Source organism: Somniosus microcephalus, chromosome 8, assembly GCF_052327205.1.
Source record: "Somniosus microcephalus isolate GS21.2 chromosome 8, FLI_Smic_1.0, whole genome shotgun sequence".
Classification (NCBI taxonomy): Eukaryota; Metazoa; Chordata; class Chondrichthyes; order Squaliformes; family Somniosidae; genus Somniosus; species Somniosus microcephalus.
In genome coordinates, this window is record NC_140994.1 from 79,450,001 (window position 1) to 79,472,887 (window position 22,887).

The window sequence follows — 22,887 nt, forward strand, 5'->3', positions numbered from 1 at the left end:
AACTTCAAGCCGGCTCGGCCGGGGGGGGGGCGGGGGCGGGGCTCTCAGCCGCAATCGGCGATCTGGAGGGCGGGGCTCCGGAGAGTGGAACGCCGCTGCGCGGGGGACGGGGCTCGGGACATCGGGGGGCGGGATCTCGGCCTTGGTGAGCGGGAAGGGTTACCCCGGCAACCGGCAAACTTCAAGCCGGCTCGGCCGGGGCTCGGAGTGCGGGAGGGCGGGGCTCTCAGCCGCAATCGGCGATATGGAGGGCGGGGCTCCGGAGAGCGGGAGGGCGGGGCTCCGGAGAGTGGGACGCCGCGGGGCTCGGGACATCGGGGGGCGGGAGATCGCGGGGCGGGACATCGGGAGATCGCGGGCCCGGACTACAGATCGGGGGGGGCGGGGCTCGGGTGATCGGGGGGGGCCACCCTCGGGGCGCGGGGCTCCGGAGATCGGGGGGAGGCGAGGCTCGGGGGGGGCGGGGCTCCGGAGATCGGGGGGGCGGGGCTCGGGAGATTGGGGGGGGCGGGGCTCAGGGACTCTCCCTTTCCCCCTCCCCTTCCTCCCCTCCCCTCCCTCCCCTCCCAATCTCTCTCTCTCACTCCCAATCTCTCTCTCTCTCACACTCCCAATCTCTCTCTCTCACACTCCCAATCTCTCTCTCTCACACTCCCAATCTCTCTCTCACACTCCCAATCTCTCTCTCTCTCACACTCCCAATCTCTCTCTCACTCCCAATCTCTCTCTCACACTCCCAATCTCTCTCTCTCACACTCCAATCTCTCTCTCTCACACTCCCAATCTCTCTCTCTCTCACACTCCCAATCTCTCTCTCTCACTCCCAATCTCTCTCTCTCTCTCTCTCTCACTCCCAATCTCTCTCTCTCTCACACTCCCAATCTCTCTCTCTCTCACTCCCAATCTCTCTCTCTCACACATTCCCAGTCTCTCTCTCTCTCACACTCCCAGTCTCTCTCTCTCTCTCACACTCCCAGTCTCTCTCTCTCTCTCTCTCACACTCCCAGTCTCTCTCTCTCTCTCTCTCTCTCACACTCCCAATCTCTCTCTCACACTCCCAATCTCTCTCTCTCTCACACTCCCAATCTCTCTCTCTCTCACACTCCCAGTCTCTCTCTCTCTCTCTCTCACACTCCCAGTCTCTCTCTCTCTCTCTCTCACACTCCCAGTCTCTCTCTCTCTCTCTCTCTCTCACACTCCCAATCTCTCTCTCACACTCCCAATCTCTCTCTCTCTCACATTCCCAATCTCTCTCTCTCACTCCCAATCTCTCTCTCTCACACTCCCAATCTCTCTCTCTCTCACACACCCAATCTCTCTCTCTCTCTCACACTCCCAATCTCTCTCTCACTCCCAATCTCTCTCTCTCACTCCCAATCTCTCTCTCTCTCACACTCCCAATCTCTCTCTCTCTCTCTCACACTCCCAATCTCTCTCTCACTCCCAATCTCTCTCTCTCACACTCCCAATCTCTCTCTCTCTCACACTCCCAATCTCTCTCTCTCTCTCTCACACGCCCAGTCTCTCTCTCTCTCACATTCCCAATCTCTCTCTCTCACTCCCAATCTCTCTCTCTCACACTCCCAATCTCTCTCTCTCTCACACACCCAATCTCTCTCTCTCTCTCACACTCCCAATCTCTCTCTCACTCCCAATCTCTCTCTCTCACTCCCAATCTCTCTCTCTCTCACACTCCCAATCTCTCTCTCTCTCTCTCACACTCCCAATCTCTCTCTCACTCCCAATCTCTCTCTCTCTCACTCCCAATCTCTCTCTCTCTCACTCCCAATCTCTCTCACACTCCCAATCTCTCTCTCTCACACTCCCAATCTCTCTCTCTCACACTCCCAATCTCTCTCACACTCCCAACCTCTCTCTCTCTCACACTCCCAATCTCTCTCTCCTTCCCTCGCTCTCTCTCTCTCTCCTTCCCTCTCTCTCTCTCTCCTTCCCTCTCTCTCCTTCCCTCTCTCTCTCTGTCTCACTCTCCTTCCCTCTCTTTCTCCTTCCCTCTCTCTCCTTCCCCCTCTCTCTCTCTCCCCTTCCCTCTCTCTCCTTCCCTCTCTTCCCCCCAGTCGCTCCCTCTCTCTCTTCCAACAACAACATGCCCTCGAGAAAGCTCGGCACCGCCGGCTCCCCCAGCAAGCCTATATATATAAACGGCTCTTCTGTCTGTCCCGATGTCTGTCCGTTCTCTATACGTTTGAAAGTTACAGAGTGTACCGACGCGCGCGTCGCCTCAAAAGAAAGCTTGCGATTCCGGACCGGTCATAGGCGTATTTACGTTTCGGCCGGACAAAAATCCCGCCCGCGGTATCCCAAAAACGTTCAGCGTTCTGCTCATTAGCATCTCATTAGCGACCGTGTGACGTCGAGGTCCACCAATCGGATGGCGGGTTCCTTCCTACAGTTGAGTGTCGAGTGACTCGACGATTGACCAATCCTACGCTTCGGTGACCTGACCGGTCGACCAATCGGTGCGTGTGTGGGCGGGCCTTATCCTTCTGAACCGAGGTGAGTGGCCGCCATCTTGCTCCTATTCTTTTTCCTGCTTTCTGCGTCTTTCTTTTCAAATATACATTGCCAGCAAAATAAAATTGAATTTATTAAATTGTTTTAAAAAAACTTCATTCATTTGTAAATATTTTTTCTAACCTGAACATTCTTTTCCCTACCTTTTCCCGTTTTTTTGTTAGGCCTGAAAGCCTGGGCTTTTCTTGCCCAGCCAGGCCCGAGCTAGGGCTTCTGCGAAGCTCCTCACCCCCGCGCCGCGCCGTCGTCACCCGTGGCAACGGCGTCAGCCACGAGGGTCAGGGTGCGCGCGCAGCAGGAGCAGGTGAGACGCGGCGTCGGATCTCGGCCTTGGTGAGCGGGAAGGGTTACCCCGGCAACCGGCAAACTTCAAGCCGGCTCGGCCGGGGGGGGGCGGGGGCGGGGCTCTCAGCCGCAATCGGCGATCTGGAGGGCGGGGCTCCGGAGAGTGGAACGCCGCTGCGCGGGGGACGGGGCTCGGGACATCGGGGGGCGGGATCTCGGCCTTGGTGAGCGGGAAGGGTTACCCCGGCAACCGGCAAACTTCAAGCCGGCTCGGCCGGGGCTCGGAGTGCGGGAGGGCGGGGCTCTCAGCCGCAATCGGCGATATGGAGGGCGGGGCTCCGGAGAGCGGGAGGGCGGGGCTCCGGAGAGTGGGACGCCGCGGGGCTCGGGACATCGGGGGGCGGGAGATCGCGGGGCGGGACATCGGGAGATCGCGGGCCCGGACTACAGATCGGGGGGGGCGGGGCTCGGGTGATCGGGGGGGCCACCCTCGGGGCGCGGGGCTCCGGAGATCGGGGGGAGGCGAGGCTCGGGGGGGGCGGGGCTCCGGAGATCGGGGGGGCGGGGCTCGGGAGATTGGGGGGGGGCGGGGCTCAGGGACTCTCCCTTTCCCCCTCCCCTTCCTCCCCTCCCCTCCCAATCTCTCTCTCTCACTCCCAATCTCTCTCTCTCTCACACTCCCAATCTCTCTCTCTCACACTCCCAATCTCTCTCTCTCACACTCCCAATCTCTCTCTCACACTCCCAATCTCTCTCTCTCTCACACTCCCAATCTCTCTCTCACTCCCAATCTCTCTCTCACACTCCCAATCTCTCTCTCTCACACTCCCAATCTCTCTCTCTCACACTCCCAATCTCTCTCTCTCTCACACTCCCAATCTCTCTCTCTCACTCCCAATCTCTCTCTCTCTCTCTCTCACTCCCAATCTCTCTCTCTCTCACACTCCCAATCTCTCTCTCTCTCACTCCCAATCTCTCTCTCTCACACATTCCCAGTCTCTCTCTCTCTCACACTCCCAGTCTCTCTCTCTCTCTCACACTCCCAGTCTCTCTCTCTCTCTCTCTCACACTCCCAGTCTCTCTCTCTCTCTCTCTCTCTCACACTCCCAATCTCTCTCTCACACTCCCAATCTCTCTCTCTCTCACACTCCCAATCTCTCTCTCTCTCACACTCCCAGTCTCTCTCTCTCTCTCTCTCACACTCCCAGTCTCTCTCTCTCTCTCTCTCACACTCCCAGTCTCTCTCTCTCTCTCTCTCTCTCACACTCCCAATCTCTCTCTCACACTCCCAATCTCTCTCTCTCTCACATTCCCAATCTCTCTCTCTCACTCCCAATCTCTCTCTCTCACACTCCCAATCTCTCTCTCTCTCACACACCCAATCTCTCTCTCTCTCTCACACTCCCAATCTCTCTCTCACTCCCAATCTCTCTCTCTCACTCCCAATCTCTCTCTCTCTCACACTCCCAATCTCTCTCTCTCTCTCTCACACTCCCAATCTCTCTCTCACTCCCAATCTCTCTCTCTCACACTCCCAATCTCTCTCTCTCTCACACTCCCAATCTCTCTCTCTCTCTCTCACACGCCCAGTCTCTCTCTCTCTCACATTCCCAATCTCTCTCTCTCACTCCCAATCTCTCTCTCTCACACTCCCAATCTCTCTCTCTCTCACACACCCAATCTCTCTCTCTCTCTCACACTCCCAATCTCTCTCTCACTCCCAATCTCTCTCTCTCACTCCCAATCTCTCTCTCTCTCACACTCCCAATCTCTCTCTCTCTCTCTCACACTCCCAATCTCTCTCTCACTCCCAATCTCTCTCTCTCTCACTCCCAATCTCTCTCACACTCCCAATCTCTCTCTCTCACACTCCCAATCTCTCTCTCTCACACTCCCAATCTCTCTCACACTCCCAACCTCTCTCTCTCTCACACTCCCAATCTCTCTCTCCTTCCCTCGCTCTCTCTCTCTCTCCTTCCCTCTCTCTCTCTCTCCTTCCCTCTCTCTCCTTCCCTCTCTCTCTCTGTCTCACTCTCCTTCCCTCTCTTTCTCCTTCCCTCTCTCTCCTTCCCCCTCTCTCTCTCTCCCCTTCCCTCTCTCTCCTTCCCTCTCTTCCCCCCAGTCGCTCCCTCTCTCTCTTCCAACAACAACATGCCCTCGAGAAAGCCTCGGCACCGCCGGGCTCCCCCAGCAAGCCTATATATATAAACGGCTCTTCTGTCTGTCCCGATGTCTGTCCGTTCTCTATACGTTTGAAAGTTACAGAGTGTACCGACGCGCGCGTCGCCTCAAAAGAAAGCTTGCGATTCCGGACCGGTCATAGGCGTATTTACGTTTCGGCCGGACAAAAATCCCGCCCGCGGTATCCCAAAAACGTTCAGCGTTCTGCTCATTAGCATCTCATTAGCGACCGTGTGACGTCGAGGTCCACCAATCGGATGGCGGGTTCCTTCCTACAGTTGAGTGTCGAGTGACTCGACGATTGACCAATCCTACGCTTCGGTGACCTGACCGGTCGACCAATCGGTGCGTGTGTGGGCGGGCCTTATCCTTCTGAACCGAGGTGAGTGGCCGCCATCTTGCTCCTATTCTTTTTCCTGCTTTCTGCGTCTTTCTTTTCAAATATACATTGCCAGCAAAATAAAATTGAATTTATTAAATTGTTTTAAAAAAAACTTCATTCATTTGTAAATATTTTTTCTAACCTGAACATTCTTTTCCCTACCTTTTCCCGTTTTTTTGTTAGGCCTGAAAGCCTGGGCTTTTCTTGCCCAGCCAGGCCCGAGCTAGGGCTTCTGCGAAGCTCCTCACCCCCGCGCCGCGCCGTCGTCACCCGTGGCAACGGCGTCAGCCACGAGGGTCAGGGTGCGCGCGCAGCAGGAGCAGGTGAGACGCGGCGTCGGATCTCGGCCTTGGTGAGCGGGAAGGGTTACCCCGGCAACCGGCAAACTTCAAGCCGGCTCGGCCGGGGGGGGGCGGGGGCGGGGCTCTCAGCCGCAATCGGCGATCTGGAGGGCGGGGCTCCGGAGAGTGGAACGCCGCTGCGCGGGGGACGGGGCTCGGGACATCGGGGGGCGGGATCTCGGCCTTGGTGAGCGGGAAGGGTTACCCCGGCAACCGGCAAACTTCAAGCCGGCTCGGCCGGGGCTCGGAGTGCGGGAGGGCGGGGCTCTCAGCCGCAATCGGCGATATGGAGGGCGGGGCTCCGGAGAGCGGGAGGGCGGGGCTCCGGAGAGTGGGACGCCGCGGGGCTCGGGACATCGGGGGGCGGGAGATCGCGGGGCGGGACATCGGGAGATCGCGGGCCCGGACTACAGATCGGGGGGGGCGGGGCTCGGGTGATCGGGGGGGCCACCCTCGGGGCGCGGGGCTCCGGAGATCGGGGGGAGGCGAGGCTCGGGGGGGCGGGGCTCCGGAGATCGGGGGGGCGGGGCTCGGGAGATTGGGGGGGGCGGGGCTCAGGGACTCTCCCTTTCCCCCTCCCCTTCCTCCCCTCCCCTCCCTCCCCTCCCAATCTCTCTCTCTCACTCCCAATCTCTCTCTCTCTCACACTCCCAATCTCTCTCTCTCACACTCCCAATCTCTCTCTCTCACACTCCCAATCTCTCTCTCACACTCCCAATCTCTCTCTCTCTCACACTCCCAATCTCTCTCTCACTCCCAATCTCTCTCTCACACTCCCAATCTCTCTCTCTCACACTCCCAATCTCTCTCTCTCACACTCCCAATCTCTCTCTCTCTCACACTCCCAATCTCTCTCTCTCACTCCCAATCTCTCTCTCTCTCTCACTCCCAATCTCTCTCTCTCTCACACTCCCAATCTCTCTCTCTCTCACTCCCAATCTCTCTCTCTCACACATTCCCAGTCTCTCTCTCTCTCACACTCCCAGTCTCTCTCTCTCTCTCACACTCCCAGTCTCTCTCTCTCTCTCTCTCACACTCCCAGTCTCTCTCTCTCTCTCTCTCTCTCACACTCCCAATCTCTCTCTCACACTCCCAATCTCTCTCTCTCTCACACTCCCAATCTCTCTCTCTCTCACACTCCCAGTCTCTCTCTCTCTCTCTCTCACACTCCCAGTCTCTCTCTCTCTCTCTCTCACACTCCCAGTCTCTCACACTCCCAATCTCTCTCTCTCTCACACTCCCAATCTCTCTCTCTCTCACACTCCCAATCTCTCGCTCACACTCCCAATCTCTCTCTCTCTCTCACTCCCAATCTCTCTCACACTCCCAATCTCTCTCTCTCTCTCACTCCCAGTCTCTCTCTCTCTCTCTCTCTATCACACTCCCAGTCTCTCTCTCTCACACTCCCAGTCTCTCTCTCTCTCTCTCTCTCACACACTCCCAGTCTCTCTCTCTCTCTCTCTCACACTCCCAATCTCTCTCTCACACTCCCAATCTCTCTCTCACACTCCCAATCTCTCTCTCTCTCACTCCCAATCTCTCTCTCTCACACACCCAATCTCTCTCTCTCTCTCACTCCCAATCTCTCTCACACTCCCAATCTCTCTCTCTCACACTCCCAATCTCTCTCTCACTCCCAATCTCTCTCTCACACTCCCAATCTCTCTCTCTCTCACTCCCAGTCTCTCTCTCTCTCACTCCCAGTCTCTCTCTCTCTCTCTCTCTCTCTCTCACACTCCCAGTCTCTCTCTCTCACACTCCCAGTCTCTCTCTCTCTCTCTCTCACACACTCCCAATCTCTCTCTCACACTCCCAATCTCTCTCTCACACTCCCAATCTCTCTCTCACACTCCCAATCTCTCTCTCTCTCACTCCCAATCTCTCTCTCTCTCACACTCCCAATCTCTCTCTCTCACACTCCCAATCTCTCTCTCTCTCTCTCTCTCTCTCACTCCCAATCTCTCTCACACTCCCAATCTCTCTCTCTCACACTCCCAATCTCTCTCACACTCCCAATCTCTCTCTCTCTCTCTCTCCTTCCCTCTCTCTCTCTCCTTCCCTCTCTCTCCTTCCCTCTCTCTCTCTCTCCTTCCGTCTCTCTCTCTGTCTCTCTCCTTCCCTCTCTCTCTCTCTCCTTCCCTCTCTCTCTCTCCTTCCTTCCATCTCTCTCCTTCCTTCCATCTCTCTCCTTCCTTCCATCTCTCTCTGTCTCTCCTTCCCCCTCCCTCTCTCTCTCTGTCTCTCCTTCTCCTTCCCTCTCTCTCTCTCCTTCCCCCTGTATCTCTCTCTCTCTCTCCTTCCCTCTCTTTCGTTCCCTCTCTCTCTCTCTCTCCTTCCCTCTCTTTCGTTCCCTCTCTCCTTCCCTCTCTCTCTTCCCCCCAGTCGCTCCCTCTCTCTCGTCCAACAACAACATGCCCACAAAAAGCCTCGGCACCGCCGGGCTCCCCCAGCTAGTCTTAGAATAAGGAGCTGCCCTTTCAAAACTGAGATGAGGAGAAACTTCTTCACTCAGAGGGTAGTAAATCTATGGAATTTGCTACCTCAGAGAGCTGTGGAAGCTGCGACATTAAATAAATTTAAAACGGAGATAGACAGTTTCCTAGCTGATAAGGGAATTAGGGGTTATGGGGAGCGGGCAGGGAAGTGGACGTGAGTCTAGGATCGGATCAGCCATGATCCTATTGAATGGCGGAGCAGGCCCGAGGGGCCATATGGCCTACTCCTGCTCCTACTTCTTATGTTCTTATGAGTCACAGGTGTCAGCCTTGGCTCAGTGCTAACACTCTCGCCTCTGGGCCAGAAGGTTGTGGGGTCAAATTCCAGTGCAGCATTGAGGGAGTGCTGTACTGTCTGAGGTGCCATCTTTCAGATAAGATGTTAAACTGAGGACCAGTCTGCTTTCTCGGGTGGATGTAAAAATTCCCATGGCCTTGGGACGTCCTGAGGTCATGAAAGGCTCTATATAAATGGAAGTCTTTCATTCTTTTAGAAATGCCAGTATATTTATTTTATAGTCTCTCTCTCACACCCACTGGTTACAGCACCACCTGCTGTTAGCCCATGCTCCGCACACTGGCGCAGGAACCCGGTTTTAACGATCAGGCACTTTAGTGACCCACTGATGTCAGTGCTACGTGGACAGCTACTATAACTGCTGGACGTCAGCAAGCGTCACCTTTAGTGCTCACCTCAACAGCCAAGAGCTGTGACGGGGAAATAAATGTTAGACTTGCATTTCTATAGCGCCTTTCACACCCTCAATGTCTCAAAGCGCTTTACAGCCAATGAAGTGTCGTCACTGTTGCAAACGCGGCAACCAATTTACGCACAGCAAGGTCCCACATAGCAATGTGATAATGAAGAGATGATCTGTTTTAGTGATGTTGGTTGAGGGATAAATGTTCGCCAGGACACCAGGGAGAACTCCCCTGCTCTTCTTCAAATAGTGGAATCTTTTACGCCCCCCTGAGCGGGCCGACGGGGCCTCGGTTTAACGTCTCCTCTGAAAGGTGACACCTTTGACAGTGCAGCACTCCCTCGGTACCGCACTGGAGTGTCAGATTAGATCTTGTGCTCAAGACTCTGGAGTGGGACTTGAACCTACGACCTTCTGACTCGGAGACGCGAGTGCCACCCACAGACCTGGTAACATTTTGGAGCTTCTGTTGTTTGGAACAGGTCTCAAGTTTATGTTCTGACGAAAGGTCATCGACCTTTCTGTTTCACTCTCCACAGATGCTGCCTGACCCGCTGAGTATTTCCAGCATTTTCTGTTTCAAGCTTGTTTCTCTGCTGATTCATTGTAGTTATAGTTGTTAATCTACATGAGTCGGTGGTGTTTACCTCGAACTACGTGGGCTGGCAGGGTGGTGGTTTGCAGAGATCTGTAGCGCATGGTGGGTAGTTGGTATCATTTCTGGTACCTACCCCCACAGGAGAAGGGTTCATTGTTCACCCTGTGGCAATAGTATCCCAGGTATTTTGTACACCAGCTCCAGTTTCAGTTCACAGAAAGTGCAGGCTCAAGCTGACTTTTGTTTGGGCCCGAAATGGTAACACGAATTCATGGCACAATGCAGAAAGTACATTGCAGCCTTGGTGAATAGATGGAGTGTTTAAACAGAACGATTCTGTTGAGCTGTCGAACTGGCTGTGCATGCGATTCCAGCAATGGTTGGGAATCATTCCTACACAGCCGGAATGCCGGAATTTAATGTAAACACAGGACATTGGTGAAGGATATCATTGGCAATCTGTTAAATTCCCTGTGAAATCCAAGTCTTTGAGTATTCACTATTCCTAGTGGATTTCATGGTGTGCATGTTTTCTTTGGTGACGACGCTCAGGACTGATTGCAACTCCAGTTTAATTGCACTGGTGTCAGCCTTGGCTTAGTGGGTAGCACTCTCGCCTCTGAGTCAGAAGGTCGTGGGTTCAAGTCCCACCCCCAGAGACCTTGGGGTTGGAGGTGCCGTCTTTCAGATGAGACCCTTAGAAGAGCTGGGGAGTTCTCACTGGTGTCCTGGCCAACACCACTTAAAACAGATTATCTAATCATTATCTCATTGCTGTTTGTGGGACCTTGGTGTGCGCAAATTATCTGCTGCGTTTCCTACAACAGTGACTATGCTGCCAAAATAATTCACTGGCTGCAAAGAACTTTGGGACGGCCTGAGGTCGTGAAAGGCACTTTTAAATGCAAGTTCGTTCGTTCTTTCACTTTTTAAGGATGGGTGCGGTAATGTAGTGGTTGTGTGACTGGACTAGTAATCCAGAGGCTTGGACTAATACTGCAGATAACAGGAGTTCCAATCCCACCATGGCAGTTTGAGAATGTGATTTCAGTTTTAAAAATCTGGAAATAACAGTGACCATGAAGCCATCTGATTGTTGTAAAAACCCAACTGGTTCACGAATGTCCTTTAGGGAAGGAAACCTGCCGTCCTTACCTGGTCGGGCCTATATGTGACTCCAGTCCCACAGCAATGTGGTTAACTCTTAACTGCCCTCTGAAATGGCTGAGCAAGCCACTCTGTTGTATCAAACCTTGGGCAACGAGGGATGGGCACTAAATGCTGGCCTTGCCAGCAATGCACGCATTCCGAGAATGAATTAAAAAAAAACTTTGCCAACTTCCATCACTTCTCGTGTGGCAGTGTCTACGGATTTGTATATGGAGGTGACAGTGAGGGTAAAGAGGAGAGGCTGGCTCAGACCAGCTTGCCCCATTTGAGTTGTTGCATCCAACAGGCTAAGTTGGAGAGTAATACTGACATTGGTTTTCTGCTGGGACCATCCTGCCAGAGAAAAGAATGAGGAGACGTACAGCTCAAAGATTTTATAATGCATGGCCCTTGTGCTCGCTGACCTACATTGGCTTCTGGCCCCGCAAAGCCTTGATTTAAAAATTCTCATCCCAGTTTTCAAATCCATCGATAGTCTAGCCCTTCTCTATCTCTGTAACCTCCTCCAGCCCTATAACCTTCCGAGACCTCCAATTCGGGCCTCTTGTGCATCCCCGATTTTAATCACTCCACCATTGGTGGCATGCCTTCAGCTACCTAGGCCCTAAGCTCTGGAATTTCCTCCCTAAACCTCCCTGCCTTGCGACCTCTCTCCTCCTTTAAGAATCTCCTTAAATCTTCCCTCTTTGACCAAGCTTTTAGTCACCTGTCCTAATTTCTTCTTATGTGGCTCGGTGCCAAATTTTGCCTGATAACGGTTCCTATGAAGCGCCTTGGGACGTTCTACTACGTTAAAGACGCTATACAAATATAAGTTGTTCTGATGACGACGAGTATATCATGACGTCGTACAGGTGTAAATGATAAGAGATTAGCGTGTAAAGTTAAGGCACATGGGATTGGGGGCAGGGTATTGACTTGGATAGAGAACTGGTTGGCAGACAGAAAGCAAAGAGTTGTTGGCTCTTTTCCCGAGTGGCAGGCAGTGACTAGTGGGGTACCGCAGGGATCGGTCCTTGGACCCCAGCTATTCACAATATATATTAATGATCTGGACAAGGGAACTAGATGTAATATCTCCAAGTTTGCAGACGACACAAAGCTGGGTGGGCGTGTGTGCTGTGAGGAGGATGCCGAGAAACTCCAGGATGATTTGGACAGGTTGGGTGATTGGGCAGAAGCATGGCAGATGCAATATAACGTGGATAAATGCGAGGTTATCCACTTTGGTGTCAAAAACAGGAAGGCAGATTATTATCTGAATGGCAATAGATTGGGAGAAGGGGAAGTGCAACGAGACCTGGGTGTCCTTGTGCACCAGTCGCTGAAAGTAAGCATGTAGGTGCAGCAGGCGGTTAAGGCGGCAAATGGTATGTTGGCCTTCATAGCGAGAGGGTTTGAGTACAGGAGCAAGGATGTCTTGCTGCAGTTGTACAGGGCCTTGGTGAGACCACATCTTGAGTATTGTGTGCAGTTTTGGTCGCCTTATCTGAGGAAGGATGTTCTTGCCATGGAAGGAGTGCAGCGAAGATTCACCAGGCTGATACCTGGGATGGCAGGAATGACGTATGAGGAGAGATTGGGTCGATTGGGCTTGTACTCGCTGGAGTTTAGAAGAATGAAAGGGGATCTCATCGAAACTTATAAAATTCTAACAGGACTAGACAGACTAGATGCTGGAAGGATGTTCCCGATGGTCGGGGAGTCCAGAACCAGGGGTCACAGTCTAAGGATAAGGGGTAAGCCATTTAGGACAGAGATGAGGAGGAATTTCTTCACCCAGAGAGTGGTGAACCTGTGGAATTCTCTGCCAAAGAAGGCAGTAGAGGCCAATTCATTAAATATATTCAAGAAGGAGTTGGATATATTTCTTAAGGCTAAAGGGATCAAGGGATATGGAGAGAAGGCAGGAACAGGGTACTGAATTTGGATGATCAGCCATGATCTTATTGAATGGTGGAGCAGGCTCGAGGAGCCGAATGGCCTACTCCTGCTACTATCTTCTATGTTTCTATAACATTTGGAATCTGTTTGGACTCCAAGAAAGAGCTAGATTTACGCTGCGCAGCTTATAAAAGTTCTTAGTTTAGATCTGCAGTGATTTCCACTGTAAGCTCCCAGCAATTGTCACTGCTGCTTTGCCAGCCAGTCTGCCCCTGAAGAGCAGGGGAGCTATCCCTGGTGTCTTGGCCAATATTTATAAGAACATCATAAGAACATCATAAGAAATAGGAGCAGGAGTCGGCCATTCCGCCCTCGAGCCTGCTCCGCCATTCAACTCCACTTTCCTGCACTATCCCCGTATCCCTTGATTCTCATAATATCCAAAAATCTATCGATCTCTGTCTTGAATATACTCAATGACTGAGCCTCCACAGCCCTCTGGGATAGAGAATTTCAAAGATTCACCACCCTCCAAGTGAAGAAATTTCTCCTCACCTCGGTCCTAAATGGCCGACCCCTCATTCTGAGACTGTGACCCCCAGTTCTAGACACCCCAGCCAGGGCAAACATCCTCCCTGCATCTACCCTGTCAAGCCCTGTAAGAATTTTGTATGATTCAATGAGATAACCTCTCATTCTTCTAAACTCTAGAGAATATAGGCCTAGTCTACTCAATCTGTCCTCATAGGACAATCCCCCCATCCCAGGAATCAGACTGGTGAACCTTCGTTGCACTCCCTCTATGGCAAGTATATCCTTCCTTAGGTAAGGAGACCAAAACTGTACACAATACTCCAGGTGTGGTCTCACCAGGGCCCCAAATAAATTGCAGTAAGACGTCTTTACTCTTATACTCAAATCCTCTTGTAATAAAGGCCAACATACCATTTGCTTTCCTAATTGCTTGCTGTACCTGCATGTTAACTTTTTCAGTGATTCGCGTATAAGGACACCCAGGTCCCTCTGAACACCAACATTTCCCAATCTCTCACCATTTAAAAAATACTCTGCTTTTCTATTTTTCCTATCAAAGTGGATAACTTCACATTTCTCCACATTATATTCCATTTGCCATGTTCTTGCCCACTCACCTAGCCTGTCTATATTCCCTTGAAGCCTCCTTGCATCCTCCTCACAACTTACATTCCCACCCAGCTTTGTATTATCAGCAAACTTGGATATATTACATTTGGTCCCCTCATCCAAATCATTGATATAGATTGTGAATAGCTGAGGCCTAAGCACTGATCCTTGCGGTACCCCACTAGTTACAGCCTACCAACATAAAAATGACCAGTTTATTCCTACTCTTTTCTGCCCGTTAACCAATCCTCAATCCATGCTAGTATACTACCCCCAATCCCATGAGCCCTAATTTTGTTTAATAACCTCTTGTGTGGCATCTTATCAAGTGCCTTCTGAAAATCCAAATACACCACATCCATTGGTTCCCCCTTATCTATTCTGCTAGTTACAACCTCAAAAAAACTGATTTCCCTTTCATAAACCTGTGTTGACTCTGCCCAATCCTAATATTTTCTAAGTACCCTGTTACCATGTCCTTAATAATAGATTCTAGCATTTTCCCTACTACTAATGTCAGGCTAACTGGTCTGAAATTCCCCATTTTCTTTCTCCCTCCTTTCTTAAATAGTGGGTTACGTTTGCTACCTTCCAATCCACGGGAACCGTTCTAGAATCAATGGAATTTTGGGAGATGACAACCAATGCATCCATTATCTCTATAGCCACCTCTTTCAAAACCCTAGGATGTAGGCCATCAGGTCCAGGGGATTTATTGGCTTTCGGTCCCATTAATTTCTCCAGTGCTAGTTTTTTGCTAATACTAATTTCTTTCAGTTCCTCATTCTCGCTAGAGCCTTGGTTCTCCACTATTTCAGGAAGTTTTTTGCGTCTTCTTCCGTGAAGACAGACACAAAGTATTTGTTTAATTTCTCTGCCATTTCCTTATTCCTCATGATAATTTCTCCTGTCTCAGCCTGTAAGGGACCCACATTTACTTTCGCTAATCTTTTATAATAAAATTCTATCATATTATGATCAATCTTCCCTAGATCTAAAATAGCCTGTTCCCTAGTTGGTTCCTTAACATATTTGATCTATTAAACTATCTTGCATACATTCCATGAATTCGTCCTCCACACTATTACTGCAAATTTGGTTTGCCCAGTCTATATGATTACTGTATTACCCTTGTTACATGCACCTCTAATTTCCTGATTTATACTCTGCCCTACATTACAGTTATTGTTTGGGGGCCTATAAACAACTCTCACCAATGTTTTCTACCCCTTGCTGTTTCTTAGCTCCACCCAAACTGATTCTACTTCTTGATTTTACTTCTCCTTTTCCATTTTGCCTATCTCTTCTAAAAGTTAAGTATCCTGGAATATTTAATTCCCAACCTTGGCCACATTACAACCACGTCTCCGTAATGGCTATTAGATCAAACCTATTAATTTCTACCTGCGCTATTAATTAATCTGTTTTGTTGCGAATGCTTCGCATTCAGATATAATACCTTTAGCTTTGACATTTCTATTTTCCCTGATGTCACCTTAGTCACTGATGCCTTATTACCTTTGTTAGTCTCTGTCCTTTCCTGACCCACTCTGCTTATTTTTACCCAAAACTCTACTCTGCTCTAGAGCCTTGACATTTCTCTCGCTGCTTTTAAATTGACTCTTTCCTGAATCCTCCACCTTTTGTTAGCTTGGGTCAAATCGAATGATAACTTGTGTTCCTAATTTGCCTGAGTCCCTTGCCTTCATTTTGTTGAAGAATTTCCCAGAATTTTGTTCTCTTTCTACCCCCCCAAATTGGCCTGGGGTTTAATCTGTTTTTTAACCACCCCCTGGGAGATCTCATGGTTTTGGGTGGGGAGTATATTTATTGTGATATACACAAGGTATCGCAATTGTGGGGGACGTGCTGGATGGACCAGAGGGTCTTCTGTCCGTCAGTGTCTGTATTTAAGTATTATCCCAAACCAAAACTACTGCGATGTGTCTACAGCGCTGCTGTTTTCGGGCCGTCTGGTCTGGTGTTTACCTTGGGGAGCATGTTACACATTAAATGAGAGTGTTCAGTTGAGCTCAGATAAACAGATATTTGATCCAAGTGTAGAATTCCATTGTAGCAGATCACTTCCTATTCACTCCCCTTATATAACATTCCTAAGCTAAGCACAATCTGCCGCCCACTTATTTATGGTTCTCAGAATATTATTCTTGTAAAAGGTTCCATTTTCTACCCCCCACCCACCCCTCCCTTCCAGTTGCTTTCACTGTATTTTTTTTGCTCTATGCCTGGCATATAAATAACATTGCACAGATTTATTCACCAGGATTCAGTTATTATCGGTATGTGACGGACTTCTGATACAGTATCAGGAGTTGATGTTCTGTGGTACTGCTCATATACAGGAAGAATAGCAACATTTGTACAAGTATATGAAATTTACGACAAGCACTTTTTCTGTTGTTCATTTTGACCAAGTCACAATTTGTTTCAAATTTACTCCATATCAACATCGTTATTGCACGTGAAATTTAGCCTGGCCATTGGGGGTGGGGAGTGGGTGGAGGACAGAGTCCTCTGGTGGGCTGGGGAGTGGGGGGGAATACTCTGGGGTGGCGGGGAAGTACTCTGGGGTGGGTAGCGGGGGGGTGGGCGTACTCTGGAGTGGGGGGAACTACTCCGAGGTGGGGGGTGGAGGGGAGTACTCTGAGTTTGGGGGTGGGGTGGTGCCGGGAGTACTCGGTGGTGGGGGAGAGAGTACTGAGTTGGGGGGGGGGTAGGTGGGGTGGTGCCGGGAGTACTCGGAGGTGGGGGGAAGGGGCAGGGTGCATTTGGGTTGGGCTGGAGCACACACGGGGTTGGGGGGGTGCGAGTACGCGGAGAGGAGTGGATTTGTCAGGCTGCAGGAGATTGAATAGTGCATTTGATTGGATCTTGCTTAGCAACACCCAATCCGAAGAGAGGACGAATGACCACTCAGCATGCCGATTTAGTGGTCATGTGATTTCCATTGCCCAATGTGCTCTGACAAGGCAGGTGGGCAGAAGAACACACCTGTTAAATTTATTGACACAAGATGTATATAAAAATGCAGATTGAACAGTTAAGCTTGTGACTTCCCCAGTTCTTTGTGTTTGTTGAAGTATATAGCGGCATATCTTTGACGCTGGACATTTATTTTACAGCTGCTGCTGAAGGAAAAGGCAAAAGTGGGGAAGACTTCTTCCAGAAGGTACTGTATTGTGGCTCAGTCCCCTCAACAGTCGTGGTCTAGTGCTGGCATTGGTGCTGACAGCGAATAGTTTAATTGTGTATTTACCTCAAACCAATTTGGAAAGATTGTTGAACCATAAGCTCAGCACTGTAATTAATGGTGAGACCCTTGTGTACGGGAGAGCAGAGTGTAAAGATACTTCAGTCCATTGTCTGTGTGAGCATTAAAGGTTCCCTGCTCAGTTTTAATACTGTGTTACTGTAAAGCCTTATTATACCTATAATGCAGATTATAATCCAGTGTTGCATTGTATCAACCATAAGGACTTGGACTCCTATGGGTCCCCTTAATTCATTCTAGTGGGATGTCTATAGGAATAGTTCGAGGGCAGCTACCATGAACGTACATGTTTTGTGGCGTACTTCATTTTGAAGCTACCACGATTCTTTTTCCTTGCAACAAAAGATGCTGACACATACTTTCCATGCGTCGATCTCCACCTGCAGTCCCCTGGATGTAGACCCCTTCTCAAGTTCCCCATCCGTGAGTAGCTGTCAGTTAGTTGATGATAAAGCTCACAGAAGGAGGCAGTGCACTCTCAACCCACATCCGAAATGAAGATTTATTTTTTTGAAGGCTTACGGGATCCTGGGCTTCATGAATAGAGGTATAGAGTACAAAAGTGTGGAAATTATGATGAACCTGTATAAAACACTGGTTCGGCCCCAACTGGAGTAGTGTCCAATTCTGGGCACAATACTTTAGGAAGGATGTGAAGACCTTGGAGAAGGTGCAGAAAAGATTTATGAGAGTGATTCCAGGGATGAGGGACTTCAGTTACGTTGATAGACTGGAGAAGCCGGGGTTGTTCGCCTTGGAGCAGAGAAAATTGAGAGGAGATTTGATAGAGGTGTTCAAAATCATGAGGGGTCTGGACAGAGTAGATAGAGAGAAACTGTTCCCATTGGCGGAAAGGTCGAGAACCAGAGGACACAGATTTAAGGTGATTGGCAAAAGAACCAAAGGTGACGTGAGGAAAAACTTTTTTACGCAGCGAGTGGTTAAGATCTGGAATGCACTGCCTGAAAGGGTGGTGGAGGCAGACTCAATCTTATCTTTCAAAATGGAGTTGGATAAGTATCTGAAGGAAAAACATTTGCAGGGCTACAAGGAAAGGGCGGGGAGTGGGACTAGCTGAGAGTTGGCACGGGCTTGACGGGCCGAATGGCCGCCTTCCGTGCTGTAACCATTCTATGATTCTGTGATTCTATACTCAACACTCAAAAAATGTTCCTAGAAATGGAGTCTTTCTGTTTTTAATAGAAAATCAGTTGCCTGTGAGATTTCAGGCACAGATGGTGTAAAGATGGAGCAGTATATGTCACTGAAATAAGTGTGGAATTTATTGTTCTTTAAGAAAATGTGTAAATATGGTCAACAGATGAGTAAGTTTATGAAATATTGGGGAGAGCAAGAATCTTAAAGCAGCAATTCTAGTATTAACTTGCTAGGAACTGGATAGGCCTCTGCTAGAGTATTGTGTCCAATTCTGGGCGCCATCCTTTCGGAAGGATGTTGCAGAAGAGATTTACCAGAATGGTACCAGGAATGAGGAACTTCAGTTATGTGGAGAGACTGGGATTGTTCTCCTTGGAGCAGAGACGGTTAATGGGAGATTTAATAGAGGTGTGTGGGAACTGGGGTTCCTAGCCGAAGAATTGAGATCGACTCAGAAAATCAAAAACAATAAAATTTAATGAACAAACGAAGCTGTACAGGAAACTGTAGGATACAATGCAAATAGGTCTGGTCTGCTTGAAAGCCTCTCTGGAAACTGCTAGAAGGTTCCGAGCTCAACTGCTAGAAGGTTCCGAGCTCTGACGTCATCACGTTCTTCCCGCCGTTGAGAGATCACGTGACGGACGGCATGACGTCATCACGTGGAGTACAGGAAAGAAGCCCTAGTACAGTTAACAGATACATTAAAGGTGCAGCCCCCAGCTGCACTACGTTGCTGTAAAAGGAATTATATACAATTGTCCGTAATCCTCTGGTGGTTCCGCCACATGCGCCCCCCCAGAATTGCTTTTAACAGAGAAGGTAAGGCGAGAAGGGGGTCTGACGAGTCTGTCCGACCGACTGCGATACCCCGGCAGCTGGAACGGAGTGCTAGAAGACGAACTGGCCGTTGGCTGTGGTTGGGATGACGCCGTAGGCGGAGGAGAAGAAGAGGCCGGCTGTGGTCGACCCGGTGAGGCGGGCACTGGCGACTTGGCGGATGACTGTGGCTGTACTGGACTGGCAGTCGACGGTGGACGACCACGACGAGGCGGCTGAGCGGTGACGACTGGTTCGCTCAGATCCAGATGCGCCGGTTTCAACCGGTCGATGGAGATGTGGTCAGGCTTACCGCCGACGTCGACTGTGAAGGACTTGTCACCTGACGAGATGACGCGGAACGGACCTGTGTAAGGCGGTTTGAGCGGGTTTTTGCGAGCATCCTGCCGAATGAACACTTATTCTGCGCTCTTAAGATTCACCGGGACATGGGAGCGCTGCAGGTCATGATGCGACGTAGGCACTGGGATGAAATTCCTAGCTGCTTCCTGGTGGCTGACGAGCTGCTGAGCTGGGGACCAGGGTTCCGTGTGAGGAGGAAGAAAATCGCCAGGCACTCTGAGTGGTTGGCCATAAACCAGCTCTGCTGAAGAAGAATGCAGGTCGTCCTTAGGCGCCGTGCGAAGACCTAGCAGCACCCAAGGGAGCCTGTCCACCCAACTAGGCCCACGGAGACTAGCACGCAGTGCGGCTTTAAGGGACCTGTGGAATCTTTCACACAGACCATTCGCCTGTGGATGGTAGGCGGTGGTATGATGAAGCTTGGTGCCCAAACCTTGAGCTACGGCGTTCCAAAACTCAGAGGTAAATTGAGGCCCCCGGTTGGAGGAGATGTCAGCCGGTACCCCGAACCGAGCTACCCACGACGAGATGAAGGCTCTGGAGACGTCTGCCACTGTGGTGGCAACCAAAGGAATTGCCTCTGGCCACCTGGTGGTGCGGTCTACCACGGTGAGGAGGTGAGTGTACCCGCGAGAGGAAGGGAGAGGACCAACCAGGTCCACGTGCACATGGTCGAATCGACGCTCCGGAACCGGAAAAGTGGCAACTGGGGCCTTAACATGGCGTTGTATCTTGGACTTCTGGCAACTCACGCAGGTATTGGTCCAGTCACGGACATCGAGATGCATGCCCTTCCAGACGAATTTCTTTGCCATGAGTCGTTGTGACGCTCTCATGCCAGGGTGTGACAACCCGTGGATAGTGTCGAAAATTTTCCTGCGCCATTCGACTGGAACGATTGGACGTGGGACGCCCATCGAGATGTCACACAGGAGTGTGGTCCCTGCGGCCTGGAAACTGACATCAGCCACTTGTAAGCTGGAAGGTGCGGTCCGGTATGCCTGCACTTCAGGGTCTGCCTTCTGTTCTTTTGCCAAACCAACATAGTTGACTCCCAGGTGTACTGCGTGGAGCTGGGCGCGGGAGAGACAATCCGCCACCAGGTTGTCTTTGCCCGAGACATGTTGTATGTCGGTTGTAAATTCAGATATGTACATAAGATGACGTTGCCGTGCCGACCATGGTTCCGCTGTCTTGGCCATCGCAAAAGTAAGTGGCTTGTGGTCTACAAAAGTCGTGAATGGGTGTCCTTCCAGTAGGAAACGAAAATGGAGGATGGCCAGAAACAATGCCAACAACTCCCTATCAAAAGTACTATACTTGCGTTCGTTCTTCCGCAATTGGCGGCTGAAGAAAGCCAGTGGTTGCCATGTGCCGTTGACCCACTGCTCCTGTACTGCCCCGATGGCATAATCAGATGCGTCGGTGGTAAGGGCAATGGTTGCGCCCGGAAGGGGATGTGCCAACATGGTCACAGCAGCCAAAGCGTTCTTAGTGTCGAGGAAAGCCTGGTCCATCTGGGGTATCCAATCGATCGGGTCTTTGCCCGATTTACCTCTGAGGGCCTCGTACAAAGGTTGCATCAACAATGCCGCCTTGGGGACGAACCGATGATAAAAATTGACCATTCCAAGAAATTCCTGGAGGGCCTTGATGGTCTGAGGAAGAGGGAACGAGGTGACTGCTTCCACCTTCGTGGCCAGCGGGACGGCGCCTTCTGAGGTGATTCTGTGTCCCAGGAAATCAATGCAGTGCAACCCAAACTGGCACTTGGCCAGGTTGATAATAAGGCCATGTTGGCTGAGACGAGAAAAAAGGGTACGCAAGTGCGTAATGTGTTCTTTCGTGCTGTTACTGGCAATAAGGATGTCGTCTAGGTAGACGAAGATGAACGGCAGATCGCGCAACACGGAATCCATGAGACGTTGGAAGGCTTGTGCTGCATTCTTCAGCCCAAACGGCATACGAAGGAACTCAGAGAGCCCGAAAGGTGTGATGACAGCAGTTTTGGGGACGTCCTGAGGATGCACGGGCACTTGATGATAGCCTCGGACGAGGTCTACTTTGGAAAAGATGGAATTCCCTGCCAGATGGGCCGAAAAATCCTGAATGTGAGGAATTGGGTACCGATCCGGTGTGGTAGCCTCATTCAGGCGTCTGTAGTCGCCGCATGGTCGCCATCCGCCGCCTGGATTAGGAACAATGTGTAATGGCGAGGACCAAGGACTATTCGAACGTCAAATAATACCCAGGCGTTCCATTATATGGGACTCCGCCTTGGCGGCTGCGAGTTTACCGGGTTCCAGCCTTCGAGCTCTCGCATAAACGGGGGATCCTGTCGTGGTAATGTGGTGCGCCACACCGTGCCTCGCGACTGAAGAAAAAAATGTGGGCCTGGTGAGCTCAGGGAACTCACTGAGAAGACGAGAGAACTCATTTGGAGATGGGACTGCACAGGCAACTGACCAAGACATCGCGGTGCTTCGGTGGCAGGGGACCGAGTGAAAAGTGGAGGCACTGATTAGCCGGCAGTGTCGGACGTCGACGAGAAACCCGTTTGCGCAGAAGAAATCTGCCCCCAGGATGGCCTGTGAGACTTTCGCCGTGATGAACTCCCAAACAAAACGTTGGCCGCCAAAACTCAACTGGACCCTACGCTTTCCGAACGTGCGAATGACCGCACCATTGGCTGCCTCGAGGGGGGGACCTTGACCGCCGGATTGAAGATCTAGCTTCGACGCTGGTAGGATACTGCACTGGGAGCCAGTATCACAGAGAAAACGTCGCCCTGACAAGGAGCCTGTAATGTATAGGAGTTTCCCTGCAGACCCGACGGCTGTCGCAACTCCGGCGCGTCCCTTAGGCCTTATTGATCTTCTCAGAAACCGCTGGTTTGAGGTAGGTTTTTTTTTGGTGAGAAACTGCAGGGCGGACGGCAATTTCTGGCCTTCGCGCCGAAACGAGCGTGGTATGCACACCAGCCTGCAGGAGGAGGAGTCGGATTCGCTCTTGTGGGGGACGGGCGCCTCGTGGCTGCACAAGATTGTTGTGAGACGGTGAATATTTTATCCGCTTCCGCGGCGAGTTCAGCACAATCCGTGATCGCGGAATTGGCCAAGGCCGTCTGTACTGGCTCTGGTAGTTGACAGAGAAACAGCTCGTGGAACAGAAAACATTGCGATTCCGAGCCCAAAAGCGTGAACATTTGGCTCATGAGCTCTGAGGGTTTTGAGTCCCCGAGCCTGGGCATGGAAATAAGTCTGTGAGCGCACTCTGACTTGGACAGACCGAAAATCTGCAGTAAACTTGCTTTTAAAGCTTCGTACTTGCCATCGTTCGGTGGACTCTCGAGGAGGCTGACGACCCGCGAGGCCGTGGCGCTGTCGAGGGCGGAGACAACGTAATAATAACGGGTCGAATCCGCTGCTACTCCCTGGACTGCAAATTGGGCTTCCGCCTGGAAAAACCACGCGGCCGGTTGTTGCTCCCAAAATTGCAGCAGTTTGAGGGTGATGGCGTTCGTGCCCATGATGTAACTTCAAC

The 22,887-nt window shown here is 51.1% G+C and overlaps 1 protein-coding gene across 2 annotated transcripts in view; it reads left to right on the forward strand.

Moving 5' to 3' along the window:
* Positions 1-22,887, forward strand: part of LOC147113661 (protein bicaudal C homolog 1-like) — a 332,983-nt gene that overhangs the window by 64,845 nt on the left and 245,251 nt on the right. For both annotated transcript variants that reach the window (XM_085994910.1, XM_085994911.1), the window contains exon 2: positions 16,856-16,902. In XM_085994910.1, coding sequence (XP_085851036.1) covers positions 16,856-16,902 — 47 coding nt within the window. The remainder of the gene's footprint in view (positions 1-16,855; positions 16,903-22,887) is intronic.